General features: G+C 31.8%; 1 protein-coding gene across 1 annotated transcript in view; it reads right to left on the bottom strand.

Moving 5' to 3' along the window:
- The window catches only part of Mdga2 (MAM domain containing glycosylphosphatidylinositol anchor 2), a 260,412-nt gene that overhangs the window by 104,877 nt on the left and 130,510 nt on the right, over positions 1–25,025 (bottom strand). Inside the window, exon 5 of the mRNA XM_048798622.1 lies at positions 6,101–6,370. Coding sequence (XP_048654579.1) covers positions 6,101–6,370 — 270 coding nt within the window. The remainder of the gene's footprint in view (positions 1–6,100; positions 6,371–25,025) is intronic.

Below are 25,025 nucleotides of genomic sequence, written 5' to 3'. Positions count from 1 at the left end.
TTATATTTAACTCTTTTAAATCTACTTTAATTTTGCTAATCTGAGTTAATTTGCATATTTACCATATTCTTTAACTCTTACAAAAGAACTTACACCTAAACTCTCTCTGGTTTACTACTTCCCATTGAAATGTTATTCAGAAATTAGCATATCAGATGAATCAATGATTTTCTTAATTTGTCAATATTTTAAACCATCTGAAGTTAATAAAATATAAATGTTTCAATTCTACATTAGATTAATTTTTGATGTTGTAATGCTTTGCTTTTAAAAGAGTACAGTAATAGATCTTGATAACCACATTGCTTTGAATTTTTCACTGCAGAAGTTACATAATTTTATAACAAAGAAAATGAGTGGCACAGAAAATTTAAAAAGCCATCAAATTGCTGCGACAATATTACAAAATTAAATTGGGGTTTTCATTTATATGTGTTATATTGATTACTCATGACATGCTTACTGGAAATAAAATAAAATTTGTCTAAAATATCATATAAACTTAGATATATAATAAAAGTATATGTTTTAGTACATTTTTCTAAGTGATATGCCTAACTTCTTTGATTAATACTTAGATTTTTATCACTATTTTTTATAATTCTGTATAGGTTCACCTATGTTTCATCTGTCTTACTTATCCAAAAATTTATTTAGCACCACTCATAAAATAATCACTGAGTTGTGTCAAAAAGATCTTGAATTATTTTAATCTTGGTTTTCTGAGCCTTGCTTAACCTACCAAGGGAGGGCAATCCCATCTGTTCTGCAAATGTATCAGGGTTTGTTGAAATGAGAAGGATATATGTGGAATCACATTATACAGTATAGACTGCTATACGTTAAGATTCATTAGGAATTATTATGCATTTTCTACTTGAGTTTATTTTCTATTGTACAACCACAAGGAACCTAATTATTTTAATACTCTAAATTTGGAAGTGATTTCTTCCCCATTCCCTCTGGATAAGAGCATACTCCAGCCAACAGGTTGACTAGTCTTGTAAGACTTAGAACAGAGAATCCAGCTAAGTCACTATTGGATTCCTGACACACAGAACTACAAGATGATAAATTTTGTTGTTTTAAGAGGTTAAATTCATATTAATTTATTATGCAGAAATTAGTAAGCAATATTGTATCCTCCGTTTCATTGTGGTTATCAATAAAATCTTTTTAAGAGTCCATGATTAAATTTCTTTTCTTATCTTTCAAAACTATTCTGACTAAATGTTCATGGCTCCTGAAAAGGAGGTTTAAATATCAGTAGTGATACAATGGTTACAGAGATAAAACTATAGATCCAGGAATTTCCTTGATGATCTCAATTTGTCTTCATTGCAATGTTTTCAATTAAAATGAACTTAAAATATAGATGAGATAAAATCTGATTTAATCTTTTTATAATAAAATCTATACCCATTGTTATTTCAGATAAAGCAATATGCCTAAATTATGCCTGAAATTATTGGGAAGCATTCCCCCAAAAAGCATGAATATGACTTTACTCTGCCTGCATTGTGGAAGTAATGGTTAGAATTTCAGTAGCCATTAGGGCTATGAGATGGAAGAGCCCTAATGCTTGCAGATTATGTGGAATAGACTCATTATAGTAGTCTCAGAAATGATACATTGGGACCTTAACCTGAGTGAAATGATTTTGTCATATTTAAATTATGATTACTTGGAACTTATTGATACTTTCAGATGCTCTGCATATATTGACATATAATTAATTTGTGAATCATAAAATAATGTTATCACAACCTGCACCTGGTCACCTGACTAAAGAGCAACATAACCCTGGTAAAATCATACACAAAGGTCACCATAACTCTAAAAGAGGAATTCCCAAAGGACCATATTTCAGAGTAAAATACCATGTGAACAAAGGCACAGAGTTCAAAGATATATAATTATTTGGTAGAGAGCAGGAAACCTAATTTGAATTGAGTTTGGATTAACTAGTAAAAGGGAGAGCTGAAGAGTTATATTTTCATTAGGATATTAATGAATGGATTGAAAACATTGAAAAATTTGCATTCATCCTATTGGCCTGCTGAGCATGACTGTTTCTCACTTAAGGGTAAGAGGCTGTCCAGAATACATCCCAAAATATGGAAAGTGGACTAAAAGAGAATGAGTTTTCAAGTTCAAAGATCAGATACAAATTTATATCTCAGAAGACCATAGAGAAGACCTAAAAAGAGCAATAGAAATTAAAATGAAATAATAATTGCAAGATATTTTGCAAATAAAAAAAACTGGTGATGTTTTTGAAAGAATGTTTATTGTTCTATTACAGGTTTCCAATATTGTACTTCACATCTAGTAGGTACCTCTAAAGAGTGTTAGTTTTATACTTAATATAATTTGTGGTTATACAGTAAAATATTATAGGATATATAGTCACTGTTGGAAAGGACATCATTCTTAAATATTTTAATTTAAATTTAATTGAACTCTATGCATTTACTATCTGGAAGTTAGAAGGGCACTTCACTTTTAGTTTCTGGGCTATATAGGAAACTCTGATTGCAATTTTATTTTGTACTTTATTTTGTACTTATTTTCTTTGACTTATAACCTAGTGTAATAAAAAGCAATGCTAATATTGTCACAGGATAGTTTCTAAGTTTTATTTAACTCATCAAAAACCATAAAAGAAAAATTCTGTTTAACATCATGCATTTTTTTGTCTAACTTGTTTATCCAATGTCACATAAAAATTCTAACAGAAACATTATCAGAAGTAGCATGTTAAAGGGAAGAAATATAGAGAAAGAATGGTTAGTGGAAGCATAATTGGAATAATTTAGAACTGATTTCTCAATTGCTAAATATTTAAGAATATTGATTAGAACAATTCAAGACATAATTAAAAACCTTATGAATCAATGTGGTATTTTGTTACAAATATCCTAGTTCTTTATGTTGAAAAAGAATAAAAGTTTATCTTCATCTTAATTTCTGATAATGTTAATAGAATCTGTTCATAGATCCTCTCTCATTTGGTTTTACAGATAATCAATTTCTTGAAATTTTTTGTCTGCACTGTTTCAATTCCATGGCATCGCTGGGGGTCTTTGCTAATGGATAGCTTAAACCAACCCAGTACTGATGGAGGTGGTCAATGAAATCTCCCAGGTCATTTTCCCTCACTGGCTTTCCCTCCTGCATCTATAAGCTTGTTCCAATTAGGTCTTCAGGAAACATGAACAATCATGGCCTACATCTATGTTGAGTTGTAAAAAGTTGTTTTTTTCAGACAGTTTTCTTCCATTCAATCAATAAATCTTTTGTCCAGCCTTCCTTCCTTTAGTCGCTTCAGACTACTGAGTTTTGTTTTGCTTTATTTTTTCTGGATCAAGCTATGTATTACCGTATTACATAGAATGAAAACCATGCCACATAAGAATAAACTTAGGTCTTTGAGAGCATTTTAGATTTTTTTTTTCAAAAGGTGAATATTTGGCTATTTTGAACATGTCATAAAGTGAAGTTCATGCTGCAACTGAAATCTGCTGTAATGGTAAAGATCTACCTATTAAAATACAAATGTTTATTTGTATGATACATAAGCATATTTGGATAAGTGTTTGAATGTTCATAGGTTAATTCAATAAATTAATATGTCACATTACTCTTTAGAATTTGTAAAGATTTCCACAGAGGAATAGGGGAATGGTCTCTGGGTTCCTACCATAACACACAAAGCTTACTTAAAACAAACCATACAAAATTGTTATAATATTATCATATAAAATGCAAAACACAATATTTTGTAGAACTGTAGAAAATATTCTCTAAAAACTAGGCTGGTTATTTGCTTTTACTTTCATATTACCCAAATATCTTGGCCTACCATCTTATTTTGCCTAGCAGGAAAATATTTTCACTTGCCCTCTAATGCCTCAGTAAGCACAATCCCACTTTCTCACCCCCTACACTGACACATCACACACACATGATAAATAAGAGAAAAATGGGAATAAATGTTTCAGCTTTCCTGGAAACTAAAATAAGTACAGATGTTAGTGCCTTATAGTTCAGTTCTGTACATTCTGGAGTGCACTGAGATCAAATCTGCTTTTGAATACTATAAAACATATATGGCAAGTGAAGAAATGATATTGATAAAGTAAGTGTAAAAATAAACTTTTAAATTTTTCTTCATTATTTAGTTTTTAAGAAGTAAAGAAATTAGAGATCTATTTTGTGGATAAAGAATATCTGCATCTTTGAATATTTTCTATTCTCTAATAACTGTTAGTTTCAAAGAGTTTTGAATTGTGGAAATTCATAAGGAATACTACTTCTGATATATTTTGGTAGAGGAAATAAATAGTCTTTCAAAGTTCCTTCTAGATACTCCAAAAACCAGATTCTAAGAAAACATCTCTTCTTATATATATATATTTTCCTGGATTATATTGTATTTGGGATTCAATTGCCTCCTTTTCTATTTTTTAAAACAATATTTCATTTATGTGGAGACCTTGAAACAATAAAGTTGACCTACAAATTGAAAAGTGCATACTTGAAACAAGTTAATGCATGGTTCTCCTTCTCTCTCCATGAGGCAATACAGAATGGATTTATTCCATTCCGTAGTTATCAAATCTACTTGTGGCGTCTCATAGATTTGGAGAGGAACAATGAAGCTTAGTGTTTCTTCTGGTCTCAGTTTGTCTTCTAGTTCAAAATTAGAATTTGAATTACATAATATAGAACAAATAAAAATCTTGAAGAACAGCATGGATCTAAACCTTCTAGCCAAAAGTTGGGATACAATGTCATCATAGAGAATTATGAATTGCTTAAGGCCAAAAAGTTGAGAAAGGATGTAATTAATTTTAAGGAGTATTTTTGTTCTAGAGGATTCATGAATGAAAGCAAGATGATGCTCTATTTGTGAAAAAAATAACCACCTTTGAAAAATTCTTATTGGTATGGAAAATAATGCATAAAGAAAGATTGAAAGTAAAGGAGGCATTTAAAATACCCACTGAGTAACAAACTACATTCTTTTCCCTTGTAAATATTTCTAAATTGGAAGTTTGATCATCTGATAAACAGCAGTGTCCTAGGATCTTTTGGCTTTGCATTAGTAGTCTATTTTAAGAATCAGAATAAGAAAACCTTGGAGTGAAATAAACCTAATGAAAAGCTTTGTGGAACCAAGAGGTGGCAAGATGCAGCTCACAATATAGTCATGCTCTTTGGTAAGTCAGGCACACTTTACCTCTCTAATATTTCATTTCAGGAGGCAAAACTGGCTCAAGGAAAATTATATTCACAGAGTTCTCTTGTAAGTAATAACAAAGAATTCATATGATTAGTGAATATTTTTTTATGTCTGGAATATTTTAAACATTTTAATGTCCAGTTTCTTTTTTTCCTAATATACACTATTACAACTAATGCTACCTGGGACAAAATAACAATGAAATGAGTATTTCTTTTAATATGTGCTCAAATCCTGCCTCAAAAATAACATTCACTTTAGTATATAGCTTATGAAAATAGTTTTTTAAAGTATGGAAGACAATACAGAGGGAATACTAAGAAGATAATGACATCAAAATTATCTGCACTTCTTCCTAATTTATTGTATACCAGACAGTATTTTTCTCTTTTTTCTACCATATTTGTGAAAATTTGGTAAGTCAAGGATAAAATGGAGAGTCATTCTACATTGAAAGATAATAAATAAATAAATAAGAAACAAAACAAAATGATCCTGCTATTAAGAAAATCAGAGCAGATTTCTGTTTACATTTTGCAATCTGAGCTAAATAATGCTAGTTACAAAATTTGCCACTTTATTACTAATATACTAAAAGTAATCAATCTCATTACTCACTTCATCTGAATTACAATAAATTTCTATGCAATTTTATTGGCACAGGTACAATTTTAACTACTATGATAGACTTGCCTTGAAAATAAACTAACAGAAGCTCTAACTAAAGAAATACACTTTTCCTGGTAAAACTGCTCATTATGCAATGTTTTCATTCTTACAATGATATGGACCTAAGATCTCTTGTTCTAAGAATACAAAAAATATAAAAAAGCCAAACCTTTAGAATCCTACCTGTAACAAGAAAGCTGCATCTCCCGGCTCCAGCTTCATTTATGATGCTACAGTTATAAACCCCATAGTTTTCATTGGAAAGACTCTTCACTGGGTATTCTGTGTATTCCTGAGAGTCAAACTGACCCGTCCGTAATAACTTATTGCCCAAGCGCCACTCATAGGTCAGCACTCGGATTGGATAGGCTCTCAGTACCCTGCAGCTCATGGTGACACTTCGGTCCTGTCCTTGCCGGATTTCCAGAAATGCTGGTTCCACAGCAGGGGGATCTGTAGAAAAGATATATTAAAATAGATGAGTCTTGCAATAAGCCATTCATATTGGCTATTCTTATTATGATAAGCTATTCTTAAGAATATAGTCTGTAAAGAAGGAGGATAAGAGGTGGGTGGAGAACATATTTAGGCCCAGGAAATTTGGCTAGGGCTGGGAAATGTGATTTGCTGAGTATGGGCAGTGAATAAGCCTCATTGCTTTACAAAAGCATTTGCAGGTGAAACAAGCAGAGTTATTTATTTTTTTCTTTCTGTTTTCCAGAAAAAAAAATTGTCATGACTATTTATACTGCCAGCCGCCAAATGTTGTTCTTGATATGAAATGCAGAATAAAGCTGTGGCTTCAAACTATTATAAGCATTTGTGAATTCTAATTATTCCTCTGTGAGGCATAGTCCATGGGCTTCTGGATACTCATTATTTAATAAAGTAGGCAACACAATTATATACATTTATTTTCTAAATCATTTGTTATGATATTATGTATAAGTCATAATATTCATATGTAAATCTTAAGCAAACTTTGAAAATCATACCACAAGTGGAGATGGTTTTCAGCCCATTGCAAGGCTCATTTAGCTGGTGTAGTTGTGATTTGTTTTTTCAAGTAATTAAAATTTGCTACATTAAGTACCTGTTTTTTTTTTTGATGCTAAGATTTCTAATATTTAAATTGTATCCATTTAAAGTATACAAAATACACTTCTTTTATTATTTAAAGTATAAAAAATAGTCCTTGTCTTAAAAATCTTAATTATCATAATAAATTAAACTTATTTCCTGAGTTGTAATGATGTGATTCTCTCATTCTATGAAACTCTCTACAATCACTAAGGGGTACATTTCACAACATAATTTCCTCTTTTTTTTTTTTTTTTTTTTTGGTACCAGGCATTAAACTCAGGGGCATTCCACCACTGAGTCACATCCCCAGCCCTATTTTATATTTTATTTAGAGGGTCTCACTGAGTTGCTTGGTGCCTCACTTTTGCTGAGGCTGGCTTTGAACTCATGATCCTCCTGCCTCAGTCTCCTCAGTCCCTGGGATTACAGGGATGCACCACCATGCTTGGCTCAAAATTCCCTCCTTAATTAGATGTACATGCCTCTCCTGTGAGTTATGTTGTATAAAATCTGTACAACTGTATTCAATGGGCCTTACTTCAAAATTCTAAAAGGTTTTAAGACTACAACATTATGAGTGCCTAATATAATCTTCTTTACATGTTATTTCATCTGTTTTTTTTTTTATTTGTTTTAAGTAATATTGGCATCACTTCTAATTTTCAATCTTGGACTTATCTTTTTTACTACTTTCAGTAGATGATTTTAATATGCCTTATTTGTTTCAATATTATCCATTCTCTCAATTTTTTTTCTTTAAGACTTTTTTCAAAAAGCGCTAAGAATTTTTCAAAAAATGTGCAAGATAAAACAAAAACAAACAAAAAACTCCTGCCTTCACATACTTCGTGACAACACAGAAGGCAGACATTTAAAAAACATACACAATTTAATTATGAAAAAATTCCAGGTAGAAAGTAATGAAGAAGTGAATGATATCGTGAGGACTAACTAAGCAAGAAATTTTAAGAAAGGGGATATTCAAGCTGTGTCTTCCATATACACAGGACATAGTCAGATAGGTACTCAATAAGAGAGGGCTTTCCTGATAGAGCAGTAGGTGCTTGAGTAGGTAGGGGGAAGGGAGGGAATTTCAGAAAAATGCAAGTGGAGTAGCATAGTAGATGCACAAAAGACCATGAGGGCTTGGAAGGAAATAAACAAGGAGAGGCAGAGAGTCTAAGGATCTTGAGTGTCATGCTATGGAGTTTTGAGTTTTATCCTGTTTGTATTGGTGAAACTAAAAAAAATAAATAAATAAAAGATATACACGATAAAATTATTATTACTGATGTTTGTGTTAGCTTTTCATCACTATAATCAAAATACCTGACATAAGCCATTTAAGAAGAAAAGATTTATTTTTGCTCACAGTTTCACAGTATTCAGTCCATGATTGGCAGACTTTAAGGCAAAAACATCATGGTGGAAGGGCATGGCAGAGGATAAAGGGGACAGAGAGTAATGGTGAAGGGGAGAGAGAGGGACAAAGGGAAAGGGGAGGGAGAGAGAGAGGGAGTGGGTGTGGGGGAAAGAGGGAGAGAGAAAGAGAAGGGGAGGAAAGGGACAGATATAGTCCAAGGCCATATCCCCAATGACCTATTTCCTCCAGCTACATGTCACCTGACTTTGGTTTTCACCCAGTAGTTTATTCAAATTATTAATCCAACAAATTAATTTACTGATGGGATTACATCATTTATAATGTGATTATTCACCTTTGAACACTACTGATTTACTGAACACACCATCTTTTAAGGGGACCTTCCAGATTTTAACCATATTATTGTTGTTACTGTTATTTCTATTTTAGGAAAAATGCTGTAACAGATAGGAAAAACATAAACCACAGAGGGAAGAGAAGTTACACCGAAAATACCACCATTGGTGAAAGCCTGAACTAAGGTGAAGTCAGTGGGACAATAAATGGTACCTTAGGCAAGGAGGTAGACAATGCTGTCAGTATATAATGCTTTCCAACAAAGAGTGGGGAAAAGGACAGGCAATTTGGGGTATGGTGAACATCTTGACTCTGTACATATGAGCCACACAGTAGGAAAACCCAGTAAGCAAAGAGCTGCATCATTTTTAAACATTCTGGTCATATTTGATTATCTTTTTGCTTTTGATTTTTTTACTTAACTGAATTTGGTCAGAAAGAAAAAAGTACATTGTTTTCAATCCTCCAAATTTGTTGACATTTGCTATAGGTAAATATATACTAGATTTTTTTTTCCCCAGTATGATTCCAAAAAAGAAACAGCATCAGTTTTGGAATGTGACTAGGATTTGGGGGATCAAATCTGATAAGCAAGTTATCCAGATCCTCTACATAGGTGTTCATTTTTGCCTACTGATTCTAGTTGGATTAACATAGATGAAAGTGTTAAAATCTCCTAAAAGGTTTTAGTTATTTTAAAATTTCTTCTTGTAGTTCCATCTCTTTGCTGCTTTCTCTATTTCTAGGTTGTGCTATTAAGGACATGCAAATTAAAAATTGCATGAAATGAAGATTTCATCACTATAAACCAATCTTTATTCTTTATTTTTTAAAAGTCTATTTTGCCTAATGTTACCCAGGCATTTATTTAATTAGTATTTTCATATTATATTCTTCCATGTTTTATTAGTATGCCCTCAGTATCCCTATATATTACAAGCATCTCTTTGAACAGCATGTGCTTGTGTTATTATTTCAAGAGAGTTTGACAATCATTTTATTTTTACCCACAGCACTTAGCATTTACATTTACTATAATAGTGGACATAGCTGGATACAAATGCACCTTCTTATTTTTTGTTTTCTATTTTTTTCTGATGTTAATTTTTCATTGCCTTCTTTTAGATCAATGGATTAGATTATTATCCCTAAATTTGTTACTACTATTTGAGAATTTTATCTACTGTTTCTATTATGTCGATTGTTCTAAAAATTGCAAAATGCATATACAGGTTTTCTAAAAAACTTCAGTTGATATTCTTACCACATTTATGGACAAAACAATCTGAGGTAACTTTGTTCCTTTGAGTCTCATCCTGACATAAGTTATGGGGTCAAGGATTTTGATTCTCTTCTGCTTTTTAAAAATTCCTATTATACATTATCATTTTTCTACCTGAAATGTTTAAATTTATGTAGTCATATGCTAGCTTATTTGCTTTTCATTTCTTCTTTCATTATCGACATTCCATCTGTGGTCACTTTACTTATTTCTGAAGTAATCATTTAGAAATCTCTATCATATCTTTAGTGAACTCTCAATCTTGATTTCTAAAATATATTATAAAATATATATTTAATTGTATTATTAAAATATTTCCCCAGGCATATAGTGTCATAGGTCAGCAGTTATTTTCTTTAAGCACATCAATAATATAATCTATTTTCAGTTGGCCTTATTTCTGTGGAGGGGTCAGCCCAAATTCTTACATTATGAAGTGAAAATATTTTTCTCTTCAAGTAACTTTCAAAATATCTTTGCCATTGGTATTCCACAGCTTCCATACAATAATTTTAGGCACAATTTTCTTTTTACTTATAGGTTTGAGATGTATTGGGCTTCTTAAATTTATTTATTTAAAATGGTGTCTTTCTTTGAAGAAACTGTAGAAAATTCTCATCATTAGCTCTTCAAACAACTAGTCTGCTTGCTGCCTTCTTTAAAATCTTACTTGATCCTTTTTATCTTCCATACTTTTTAACCTCTCTTCCAAGTTTTTCATTTTTTTGTTTGCTCTGTACTAAATTATTAATAAATTTTTCTGCACAGATTTTTTTTTGTACTGGGGTTTGAACCAAAGGACACTTTACAACTGAACTATATCCTTAGTCCTTTATATATTTTTTTTGTTCTGAGACAGGGTCTCACTAACTTGCTGAGGTTGGCTTCTGACTTTTGTTCCTCATGCCTCAGCCTTCTGAGTTGTTGGAATGAAAGGTATACACCAGCATGTCCAGCAGTTCATTAATTCTTTCTACAACTCTGTTTAATCTGCTTACCTCATTCATTGTGTTTTTAATTCCAATAACATAGATTTAACTTACAAATTTTCTGCGTAGTTCTTTTGTACACCTGCTATACCTCTTTTCTACAGAGAATGAATATCCTCATTCTCTATAAATATAGTCAAGCTTAACTTTTATGTCATTAAACAAAGTAGTTGTTTTGTTTTATACAATGTGATAATGACAAATGAAGTTTGAGAGTGTTTTCCTGCTGGTTTTCTCTCAAAGTTCATTGCTTCTGTGAGTTCTTGGTTAATTTTTACTCTTTGTTGTTGATTGTCCTTCAACTTTGATGCTGAAAATGTTTCTTCTTCATCCAATGAAGATTTGCATCCATGGGTAACTAATAGCATTGCTGCCTAGGATCACAATAATCTAAATTCCTGGCTCAAGGCTTTTTTATACATTCATATGACATGAATTTGAGTTAAAAATGCACCCAAGTGCCAGCTAGTAATAATAATTTCAAGTATTAATTTCCATATTATTGTCAACTTCCTTACATCAAACTTGCAAGTTTCTTTTACTCCCTTGAGAGTGGAAATGTGTAGACTGTATTTACTTAAGCTTTAATCTTGTCATGTAGATGCCACCTTTGAATTCCAGCTGCTTGGGAAAAGCAGTGGGACCCTCCCACAGTCAATACCATGGGGTTGGATTTGTGCCCACAGATGTCATAAAAATAGAACCAAAAATTTCCAGGTCTGCAAAATTGAATTGAAGATTCATTAGGGTCAAAGTAGCATCACTGTACTGTTTTCACTTAAATTTAACAAGTTTTTTTTTAAATAAGCATTATAACGATTTTAATAATATTTACAAAAATTTTTCCCAGCATTCTCATTTGTTTCTCCTGGAAAGACTTTGTAGACTGTCTTATTTTTTATATGCTCAGAAACACATCTTAGGCAAGTAGAAATATGGATCATAAGAAAAGACTTACTGCAAGTAAGAGTTTTACTGAGAGCATAAAACCAAATATCAAATTTGGATATGCTATTGAATATAATTGCTTATACAGTAAAAGTAAAATAAAAGCTACTAATGGAGAATAAATTTAAAAAATCAGAGAGAAATGGGGATCCAGAAATGCATGTTATAAAAATTAAAGAAGCTATGTGTTTCAAAGAATATGCAGTGATCTAAAATATCAGATTTATCAAGAAACAAATTAAGAACCAATATATCTAACATGTACATTTTTGAGAAGCTGGATACCAAAACTAACTGTATTGAAAGCATTTTCTGTGAAGCATATATAATATTGCTATGTAAGTTTGGGGCATATGAGGATGGACACTAGAGATAAGTAATAACTGTTATTCAAGAACACTACAATTAGAAAACAATTATTTCTATTGAGTCTATCTTTCAAATACATGAAAAGATCAGGTATTTCTCTCCTTCTCTACTACTTCTACCACTGTCTATCACATAGACTACTATGGATATTCTGCAATACCCTACTGTTTTTCTTGTTATTGTTTTTGTTTTCCTTTTGAGATAGGGTCTCTCTATGTTGTCTAGGCTGGGTTGGAACTCCTCAGCTTCCGAAATCCTCCTGCCTCACCATTTGAATAGCTGGAATGACAGGTGTGTGCCATCACACCTGCTAAAAGGCCAACATGTTTCTCTTTAGCCTCTTCTTAATCTTAGATAGGTGTTATGGTTTAGGAATTAGATGTTTCTGTAAAACTCATGTGTGAGACAATGCAAGAGCATTCAGAAGTGAAATGATTGGATTGTAACCCAATCAGTGGATTAGTTTTCTGACAGAGATTAATTGAGTGAAACCAGCGAGGCTGTGGCTGAAGGAGGTGGGCATTGGAACTGTGCCCTTGTGTTACGTATTTTGTATCTGACCAGTGGAATCTTGCTCTCTGCTCCCTGAACATCATGTAAGCCTCTTCTCTTCACAATGATGTTCTACCCTGAGCAATGGAGCCAGCTGTCTATGGACTAAGATCTCTGGAACCATAAACCTTCAAATAAAATTTTCCTCCTCTAAAATTGTTACTACTAGTCAAGTCTTAGTCAGCCATCGAAGAAGCTAACTAAAACAGTAGGCAGATGGCCTTTTGAAAGAGAAATCTTCTCATAATATTTTCTTTCTCAAAACACTCTATTGACTCACCCTTGCTTGTTAATCAGGTGTAGAAGGACTTATAAATTCTGGCTCTTATTCTCAACCATCGTCATTTTGATCATTATGTTCCAGACACATGGGTTTTCTTCCTATGCTACAAAACAAGGCCTTTCAACAAGACTCTAGACATTTGGCTTTCTTTATTCTGCCTGAGATGTTCTTTCCTTTGCTCTTTCAATGGTTGGCTCATTCTCATTTCTTTGATTTTACCTCTTCAGAAAGCCCATCTCTAATGAAGAGTTAATAAACTATCTCCCTTACATTTAAATGTTAAAAATCACTGTACATATTCCTGAATATAATTTCCAGTTTTCCTGTCTTGTTTTTGTAATCTCCACTATGAAACAACTAAATATCTTCATTCATTGCTTCAGCCCAGAAATCCATCAGTGTATCTGGTATTATAGTTGATGCAAACCATTACTGATTGAGTAAATGAATGCATTAATGATATAAAGGAGTAAAGATATCCAGAATATCTCCAAAGTTGCTCCTATGGTGAAGTGAGGTATATGTCCACTTCATTAAATCTGGATGGGGTCTGTAAATTAATTAACCAGAATATGGCAGAATTGAGCCTGTACCAATTTCTGAGCTCAGAACAGTAGAGACTGTGAGTTCCACTTCTTAGCTTTTGAAACACCCACTCAAGAAAGCCTGACCCATGTTCATAAACACAACTATTCTATTGTCGAGACCATGAGAAGTAGACCTGAGATTAGATAGAGAAGAAAAGAGCAAGGTTAAGCTTAGCCTTCCAGCTGTCCCCACTATCATTCCAGATGTGTGAAACCATTTTGGTCTTTCAGACCAGACTAGTCACCCACTAAATTCCACCGAGTGATCCAGCTAATACCAAGGTTACTTGAAGAAAAGAGCAGCCCAGGCAAACTGTTCAAATGCTTGACTGACTAGAAATCAGAGAATCAGATTTTTTAAAAAATGTGTTTTTAAGCTTCTAGAATTGGAAATTTTTGTTATACACCAAGAACTAATTGAAACATGTATCTTTTATACATCAAAAAATCAGTACTTTGATATTATGGGTGGAGATCCAGTATTGTGAGGTAAAAGGACAAGGTGACAAGACATTGAGAAGCACAGCCAAGCAGGTTCTGGAAAGAAAGAATTCAGAAGGAAACTAATGGGGTGAGTCATAGACTCAGATTTCACAGACTGAATCACTGGGAAAACTCGAAAACTGGAAAAGCAATCACATTTAGAATCTGGTAGTCTGGAAGCCAGAAAGTTTCCATCAATGAACAGGATTTTGTTGGAATTTTATATTTCAGAGGTAGGAAATTTTGAGTGATTACAAGAGGAAAGGTATGGCCATTGGAATGAAATGCTAAGGTGAAGTGAAAATTAGTAATGATAGAGTTAAATGCAGATAACTTAAGTCAATCACATTTGCTCTCAAATTATATTTGTATTTGTAGCAAAACTAAAAGTGTTTGTAACTGCTTATCTTTCTTCTGAATTTTTTAAGTGGCAGCATAATTAGTTTTACAGGGATATATCCTAAAATATATGTTTACTTTTTCAATGAATGATAATCTGTGAGAATTCTTTGAATGTATTTGACCTATTAGATTATTTCAAATAATGATTTTTCAGACACTATCTAGTGAATGTGTCATTTGTCTACACCTAGAAGACAGCCTATTCAATTATTTATGGCCATACGGATGTCCAATAACATTGAGTTAAAATTCTTCAAATATAGTGTGTTTGCAAAACGACTAATAGAGTCTGAGTTGGAAAGCATGCCTAAATTAAAGTAATCATTTATTCTATTTAAAAGGCTGTACAAACTACTTGGATTTCGAGATTTTGCTAACCTCAAAAGGCTAGAGGATGTGAAACTGAGTGCACTCATTAGAGTCCAATCAAGTCTGCCTATGGAAAATTTCTCCTGATGTAAGGTTCACTTTTAGCGTGCTGGCTATTAATGAGCTCAACATTTCATTCTTTGAAATACCTAGTGAAAAGGACCAACCTTTGCAGTCATGATTAAATGTATAACTCGAACACTTTGGATTATGATGAAAGAAAGCTCCAGATACTGAAAGATATTAGAGTTCACTATTCTCATAGAATCCATTTTTCACATGGTATAAATTATTCAGTATAGTTTATTATGAAATATTTTATATTAAGAAAATTAAATAAATAAAAATATTATCCAAAAAGCCACTTCAACATAAAATGCTTAAGAATAGGAATACTTAAATAAATAGGTGTTAGGATTTTAGTCAATTAAATGATTCTTAAAATACACTTTATGGAATATATTCATTTTTATTAAAAATTTCTATTTCAAAAGTCAGTTTTTCACTATGCATAACCTGAAGAATAATGATTCAAATTGAATTGCATTTATTGATAATGAATGTTTACTGAATGCAAGGCATTTGTTAAGACATTCACATAGATCATATCTTTTAAGTGGCACAGTTTTATAGAAGAGACTGAAAAACAGAGAGGTTAAACAAAGTCACACATCTAAAACTTTGCAAAGTAAGGTTGAAACAAGGCAATATGATTCCAGAATGTGTACTCTTAATAACAACTTATGCTTTACTATGTACAGCATATGCTATATAAATTTTTTTAATGATACTTGTCTATTTAAAAAAAACAAAAAAAACTACTTATGCTTTACTATGTTTCATAATTTAGCCATTCCCCTCAAAGAGGGCTTTGAAAATCTTGCCCTATTGGTTATTTAAAGTAGTCAATTAAAATAGAGTTTGGACTATTCACAGTACCATTTAGAATTCAACAATTTGTATAAGTAAAAAAAAAATGGAAATCATGCTTTGAGGGAAGCAAAAAATAATTATAAAAACACTGTTAGGTTAAAGAAAAAATACTGTTAATGGATTTCTAACCACATTCAAATTATAGTTTATGTAGCAAAGTACTCCCTGTGAATGCATTTATGTATTACCCCTGTTTAAATGTATATGGACATGCAGAATATTAGGTGTCTGGAGGTAAAATTGTGAACTTTTAAAGTTATTAAGGACTTCAATTGGAATAAAGCCATTAAGTAACAAGTGCTCAAAATTAATTCTAAACTTAACATTTTCTTTTCTTATATGTTCAAGATATCTGGCAAATGTTCTGAATGGGGTCGGGGGTTCTTCTAATGTTTGAATACATATACAGATGTCTAATTTATTTGGAAAGAATAATTCATAAAAACAGTAAATTATTGGGACAAATATGTCAGTGTTTTTTCTTAATAGGTGGATCAGAGATCAGTTCATGTGTTCTTTTGGCATTACATATCAATAAGCTTTTGCCCTTCTTTCTTGAAAACAATTGCTCATTTCAGATAAGACCCAGAATCATAAGCAAAATAATATAGTTTTGATTTAAAGTATAATAAAAAATACCTAAACAAGAAAAACCTTAAAAAGTAATATTAAATTAGTTTTAAGTCTTTAAGCACCTGAAGACAGACCTTAAACATGCATTGGGGGTTGGGGCTATAGCTCAGTGGCAGAACTCTTGCCTAGCATGTGTGAAGCACTGGGTTTGATCCTCAGCACCACATAAAATAAACAAATAAAGGCATTCTGTCCATTCACAACTACAAAAACACTATTTTTTTAAATGATAACTTGTTTACTAAAAACAAACAAAACATGCATTGGACTGTCTTCAGTCCTGTCACTTAAGAGTTAAAAGTGAAGACTGCCCACCTATATGGAGGATACCAGTTTAAGTACAGTTCTAATTACTTACCAAGTAGAAGGGACAACACTAAGCTTGCCCTTATTAGAGTCCTTTCTTCTTAAGTTTTTTTTTTTTTTTTTTTGGTACTGTACTTGGGATTGCACCCAGGGTGTTTTACCACTGAGACAGACACATCCCCATCACTTGTTATGTTTTGTTTTGCAATGGGGTTTTGATAAATTGCATAGGGCCTGACTAAGTCCCTGAGGCTGGCTTTGAAATCACAATCCTCCTGACTCAACCTCCCTAGTTGCTAGGATTAAAGGGATGTGCCACAGGCTTCTCAAGTAATTTCTTCTCAAAAGACCACCCCCAGACACTTGTCATCTGCTGTTTTCTGGGTTTAAAGGGACAAGGAATACTGTGTTCTTAATAATTAACAAATCCAATATTTACAAGAGAAAATCCAGGAGTTAAGAGTATTAAGTCAATAGCTTAAATTATTTCATTGTCCAACAAAAATAGTATGCACTTAATATATGACAATTTATCTTTTCATGAGCACATACAGGAGCTGTAAGGGAGGTACAACCCAAAAGGACATGGAAAATCTACCCTCCTCCCCCATACCTTGCCTTATGCATCTCTCCCATTTGGCTGTCACTGAATTTCATTTTTTCTTTCTTTCTTTATTTTTGGTATCAGGGATTGAACCCAGGGGCACTAGACCACTGAGCCACAGCCCCAGTCCTATTTTGTCTTTTATTTAGAGAAAGGGTCTCATTGAGTTGCTTAGTGCCTTGCTGTTGCTAAGGCGGGCTTTGAACTTGAGATGCTCCGGCCTAAGCCTCCAGAGCTGCTGGGATTACAGGCATGTGCCACCATGCTTGGCAAATTTCGTTCATTATAATTAACCAATACACATAACAAAATGTTTTCTTTAGTTTTTTCAGGTGTTCTAGAAGTTATCAATACAAAGTTAGGGATGGTCCAGAGGACCTTTAAATTTATCACTAATAAGTTACAGTGGCAAGCTGAGATTTGTGACTGCCATCTAAAGCAAGGGTTATTTTGTAACTGAGACCTTTAGCTTGTGAAATCTGTGCTGATTCCAGGTAGTTACTGTGAGAATTAAAATGGATTTTTTAATAAATCCAGTTAGAGAATCAAATAATTGATGTACAGAACACCATCTATTTGGTGTCTGAAAGAAGACAATCCCTAATGAAGTTTTAAATTAATCCCAATTTATTCTGTATAGAACATATGAAAAAGGAGTATTTGGAAGAATATGTTGAGAAGTTTGTAGGATCTGGTTGAATGGATATAGAAGAAAAAGTTGATACAGGAAGGTTTTAGGGTTTATTTCACTTTCATTAATGTGGTAGCATATTTAACATACTTATTACTTTACTTAGTCCTTTCTACAACTTTAAAATATTACCATTATTTCCTTTTATTTATTTATGTTTACAAATAAAAGAAACTAAATATGAGATGTTAAATTCTCAAGCATCCCATATGTATTCCATGTGACAGATTTTAATTCTACATTTAGACCATATGATTTCAAAATCCAAAGCTACACAACCCCTAGAAAATAACTGGGAGAAAAACCACATGACCTAGGGGTTGGTGCTGGCTTTTATCTAAAACAATAAAGGCAGGATCCATGAAACAACTGAAAATTTGTACTTATCAAAATTGAAATGTTCAGCTTTGCAAATACACTGTGAAGAAAATTAAAAGTCAGACTGAAAAGTGGGGAAAAATATTTGCCAATACATGCCATAAAGAACTTTCATCCAAAATATGGAAAGGATTCTTAAAACCCACAATAAGAAAACAAACTGATTTTTTTAAAATATACCAAAGAAGAATAAAGTGTAAAGTTTATAAAAACCAACATAGAAAAAGTAAATTCTATTATATCACTCTTAAAATATAGGCATAAATAAATAGACTAATATAATGTATCCAATGAAAAATTATTTGTGCTTTTTCTAATATTAGGACAAGAAAAAATAGGATCATATGTTTATACCAGATGTTCTATTCAAAATGAATTACATAATTATCTACATTTGAAACAGGACGTGGTCACTTTGAAATATTTATGTTTTATATTCTAAAGTTTAATGCTAAGGAATTCCTGGAAACACAGGTTTAGCAATCATCTCAATGTAAAATGTATATTTTTTTAATAAAAGTAATACGATGCATATTCATGTAAGATGGTATTTTATCCCAGGTTCTCTGCCATTTTGGGGGAAAGATTCTTTTAACATGGATCTAATTGAAACCCTCAGCTAACTCGGTCCTCTCTTTATTTGCTTAATAAGAACAAGGGCCAAACTAAAAGAAACAATCAAAATACATTCGAAATATGACTACCCATTCCAGCAGCTATTCTTAAGGTCAATCATCCATTGCTGTGCTGTTTTAATGTGTGGTCTGAGGTTTAGCATTCCTTCAAAACTGTTATGAGATAAGGAGATAGCAGCAAAATATAAACCAACATCACAGGGTACTAAGTTCAACTGATGATTTTTCTGAAGAAGTCTTTCTCTTGATAAAAACATTTTTCCTATCATATGTCTTGCACAGATTCACAGACCAGCTCCTCTAGGAAACACTGACCTTGACTCAAAGATTGAAGAGACAACTGGTAAATGTGTAGAAGAACAGGAGGTTTTATATGGGAAACACAATTATAATAACAGGCCTCACTCTGCTATGAAATAGAAAAAATGAATAGAAATTGAAAACATGCATTCCAAATATAACTATCAAAATTATGTAAGTAGTTCTAAAAAGCAAAAGGCTGTTTTGGCTAATGATGTTTAAAGCACAGAAAAACAAAGCAAAAACTAACAGCTGGGATAGATCAAAGATTTATTTCAATTTCTTTAGAACAAACATAAGATGGGAATTACATTGTAGAAATATGGAGAATCAGGTATGGACTCCATTCTGAGGCAAGAGTGAAAAGTTTAAAGTTATTGATCAAGGGAATAGTATTCTTTCATAAAAAATAATTGTACATTGGATTTGAGAAGGAAATTAGTGAAGGTTGCTGGATAAATTATGCAACACATTCTTATTGATGAAATCAGTTTTAAAATATGGTTTGATTGGGCAGGGGATGTGGCTCAGCAGTAGAGTGCTCACCTAGCACACATGAGGCACTGGGCTCCATTCTCAGCACCACATAAAAATAAAAAATAAGGGATACTGTGTCCACCTACAACTAAAAAAAAAGTAATTAAAAGAAAATATGGTTTGATCCTCCTTACAATCTCTTAGAATTTTATTCTGTGCCCATATAACTCAATAAGCTGGACTTAACAACCAAACAAAGATGGAAACTGGAAAACTGACTGACAGAAAAAAAGTCAAACTGTATTTGAGATTAAATTTTTAGTAAAGAAGAGAGGATGCATTCAAAGAGACATAGTAAGCCTCTAAAACTTCAACCCTTTCTGTTCTTTTATTCAGCAATGTAAGGGATATTTGAGAAACTGTAAAAAGGAAGTCTTATTTCAGTTAAAATTACTCTTTCAGTTGACTTGGAGTGAACCAGAAAGTTCAATAAAGTCAAAGAACTTTCTCAGAAAATGAAATTGCAGTATCCATAATTTGCACTCGTGTATGATTTATAATTCAGGGAAAATAAAATATAACAGACTAAATTTTACAATTAAGTTTTGAATTTGGTTTATAGACCATGATGTCATGGAGCCATTCTTGCGTTTTGGAATGGATACATGCTATAAAATTTCATTTTCATAATTAAATCAACTGAAAATAAAATTGAAAATAAATTAGAATGCTTTTTTCAAGTAACATTTTAGAATTGTTTTAGGAATGAAGGAACAGGGGAAACCATCTAGTTTTTCCTTTCATACAATTAAAGATGAATCTGCAAGAAGATGGATAAGCATGCAGAAGACATAGTAACTTACTGGTGATCATGGACCCATTCTTGAAAATTTAGAAGGGTTTACATTTTGTATTTAGTTTATGTTCAGGAGATGATAACTTAATTTCTATGTGAAAAGCATTTCCTAAGACATTGTACAGTTTGTAAAGGCATTAAGGAAAAATTTAGAAGTTTTTTTTTCTTCTTTTTTTTAAAGATAGTTCTAATCCAGAAAATCAAATTTGAGAGGTTAGGAATACTGTGTTAAATAAGACCATATGTGGCATGTATTATCAAACTTATAGAATAAAAATTAATTCATATGTAGAAAATCAATTGTTAAATTTCTTTCTCAAAAGTCCTTTTTTTGGCTTATTTTACTAGTTATTATATAGTCCATGGCCATCATTTCTTATTTTTTGAAGGATAATTTAAGATGTTATTGAAAATGTTACAATAAAGGAGTAGAAACAAGAAAACTAAATTTCTATATTTTTTTTCAAAAGGTTAGACAACATTAATATAATTGAGAGTGAATTGATTATGCTTTAATTAAATGTTCATAATTAGACAATCTATTTTATTTCCAATCATATTTATATGTCCAATATGATATGGTTATTTGATAATAGCCTCCATGAGGAAAATGTTGGCCTAACAAAAATATAGCTAAAATGCTGCCTTTTATACCTGAAAGGCAGTTAGTTATAACCATTTTATATGCTGATAGGTCTAATTATATCATAGAATTTTATTTAAGAAAATAGATGTCTAGTAGGACAGTGGAATATAAATTTATTTATCCTTTATAAATCAGATACAAGGATATCAGAATATATAGAAGCTTTTTTAAAAAATAAACACTTCTAAAACCACGAAAATCAAGGAAAATATAGGGATATTCAGCAAAGTTTTCTTGATTATCTTCACGGTAAAACCATGAAAGTTGATTCTCAGGCTAAAATAGGGGATAATATGTTGCTTTGGTCTCAGTGGTAAGGACTATAAAAAATGACTCCATCCCCCAAAATATGAGAGAATAAAGATTTTTTCTTTCTTTTTTTTTTTTTTTTTGCTCATAGCTTATAATTTTCTTCAAAGAGTGTTTTTATATTCAGTAGGTGTTTTGTTTTCTTTGAGGATGAAAGAGTTTCTTCATGTATTTTGTATAAAATTTTCTACAAGAAAACAGACAAAACAAGAAGGGAATAAAACCAAGTAATAATAACTCCAAAGGCAGTAAAATTGTGTCATCAGATATAGTGCTAGCTTTGTGTTAATTTATTATTTTGCCTATTACAACAAAGATCAACAATGGAAGAGAGAGATTGTCAGGAGTCACATATATAAGATATGTATAAAATATTACTCTGTTTATTTACTTACAGGAAAACATTTAACATATATGCTAATAGTTCAGCAGTTTGTTAAAGAAATTGGTGTATAAATGGAAATTTGAGGTAGTGATTTAGACAGTGTGTTATGTTGATGACATCACTGGCCCTTGGGTGTATACCCTCTGAATACACTTCAAAATAATCAACACCTACTCAAAAAGAGAATATACATTTTTCACTGTATTTTCATAAAGGGCTAATGACTGAAAAAGCAAAGTAATGTGTGATGTACTATAAATTCTCTTGTATGGAGTGACTGTAATGCTGAAATTTCAGATTTTGGAGATCACTGTTGGTAACAGGAAGAGCTGTTTGAGCTGCCTCTGCCAAGTTATATTTGCTGCATTTACAAATATTAGGAAAATATTGCGGATTCCCTATTTAAAAGTATTAAGTCTTTCCTGAAGAATGATTCAGAGAGGCAAGATAATATTTATATCACCCATCAAACTCAGTGATTTAGTTACTGTACATTTACTTTCTATACTGAGTTTGCAAAATAGGTCATTTCCTAGACTTTCTATATATAGAGCCACTGACTATAAATGTAAACACATTTGGGTTAGTGTTTGACATGGTCACTTTGTTAAAAATGCATGTGTTTCAAAATCTGAAAACTTCTGACCACTCTGATTTTTAAAACATCTTTTAATAATATTTTTTTTCTTTTTAAAAAAGCATATATTTATGCTAATAAATAAACACTTACTGAGATTGTATAGCACCAATGTAAGACATTTTTTATACACATCAAGAAAATCTAGGAGTTTGAACTAGCAGAAAAGAAATAATTTAAATAAATATACGTATATGGTATATGGTACTGGGCACTCAACCACTGAGCCATATCCCCTTTTGATTATTTTGAGACAGGGTCTTGCTAATTTCCTGATGCTGGCTTTGAACTTTGAACCCTCCTGCCTCAGACTCCTGAGCTGCTGGGATTACAGGTATGTGTTACCAGGCCCAACTAAAATTGCATATTTTAGTACTATTATATGTAAATCAGCATTGTAGGTATTGTAGGAAATAATATGAGGTCTGTTCTCCTCAAAGGGTTTAAGATTTTGCCCAGAAAGAAAAGGTGTAACTATATGAATCTTTAAATAGTAAAAAGGACTAATTTAATGAAATTTTAGAAATGTCAAGTGGTAGGTGTGGAATGAATACGACAGAGTACTAATGCTGCAAGTTTTCCCAAGATGAAAGTATTACTGCAGGACGGAGTGATCAAAATTTTCATGACCTGATTTTGAAACAACCTTGTTGAGTGCCTAGGGAGAAGGAAATAAGAAAGATTTCAGGACAGTATCATTTACTGTGGAGAGGGGCTGGGATTCAAAACCATGGTACTGTGTACTTGCTGAGTCTGCGTTTTCACTTAATATATCTGGGCATCTGTGAACTGAAAGATTTTGACTCACTGCAAAAGTAAATGAATCTAAAAACAAATTCACAGAAGTGGCAAGCTAAAAAGCATGGTGACAACAGTGAGAGATAGAAGTATATCATTGTCAGCTTAGCAGAGTTTCAGAAGTTGAGTAATATGTAATATGCAGAGAACCAGATTCATGCATCTATCATTCATTCCAAGGTATTTGAGCACTGTCTAAATCTTAAATCCTTTTTCTGCTGTATATAGGGTTATATAAGGCACAGTTCTTACACTAACAAGTTTTCAGTTTTCCTTAATAGATAAGCTATATATATATGTGTGTATATATATATACATATATATATGTATATATATATATATGTACTATAGTACAAAACACCATGTATATATGTACTAATGTACAAAACATGGTTAGACAGATTGTAGAATTTATTTCCCAAATCTTGTACAAGAGGTCCCTAAATTGATTAAATGATTTTTTAAATGTTTTTAGTTGTAAGAAGACACAATACCTTTATTTTATTTGTTTTTATGTGGTACTGAGAATTGAACCAAGTGCCTCACATATGCAAAGCTCTACCAACTGAGCTACAACCCCAACACAATGGTGTATTTTTGAAGTGTGTATTTGGTGACAAATTAATTTTAATAAATTAGTATGTATGTACTAATAAAATTAATTAAAATATTTGAAAAAGTAAAATATAGCATAAATCTGTGTAATTTCATAAAGAAACATTTTAAAATTTTATTGAAATTATACCACAAGTAGAATAAACAGAATAATTGTTTTTGGTATATTATCCTGTACCTGATTCAGTTTTGAAACTAAATTGTTTTCAAATATCACATTACTAGTTTTCTGATAAGTGTATTTTTTTCCTGTGGTCATATAATTTTTAACATTTAATTAGTTTCCTATAATTTTCTTTAGTTGTATTTCATGATATAGGAAATTTGAAATTAATGGAATTTTCAATTTGCTTTCTTTATGTATGTCAACAACAATTTTATATGAAGAAAATATTGTCTTTAAATGTGCTTCCGGAGAAGCAGCATTGAGATTCCTATGAAAAGTGGAGTTATTTCCAAACGCTACTAGAGGTTTAAAAATTGTCAGACATTGGATACTTGTATAATTGATAATATCCCCTTGCTTTGTAGGGCTGGATTTCAATATCTTCCTGGTTGTAAGCCTTGTGTTCAGTAATAGCAATGTACTGAAAGATTTGAATTTGAAGTTTATTGGCACTGTACACATTGAGAGAGAACAGTTTTGACTATGTGGTGACTTCCCACTAACATAATATTTCTTGTCTTTGCTATTCAAAACAGAAAAATATGATGAAAATTTTGAATAACTAATCCAACAAACTATTACCTTCATAATACCTCCTGAGGTGCTCAGTAAACTTAGTTTGAATATGAATTTAAGTGGCTAGAATTAATCATGGTATTAATATTTGTAAAT

The sequence above is a fragment of the Marmota marmota genome, unplaced genomic scaffold (assembly GCF_001458135.2).
Source record: "Marmota marmota marmota unplaced genomic scaffold, marMar, whole genome shotgun sequence".
Classification (NCBI taxonomy): Eukaryota; Metazoa; Chordata; class Mammalia; order Rodentia; family Sciuridae; genus Marmota; species Marmota marmota.
This window is presented reverse-complemented; position numbering and strand designations above follow the sequence as displayed.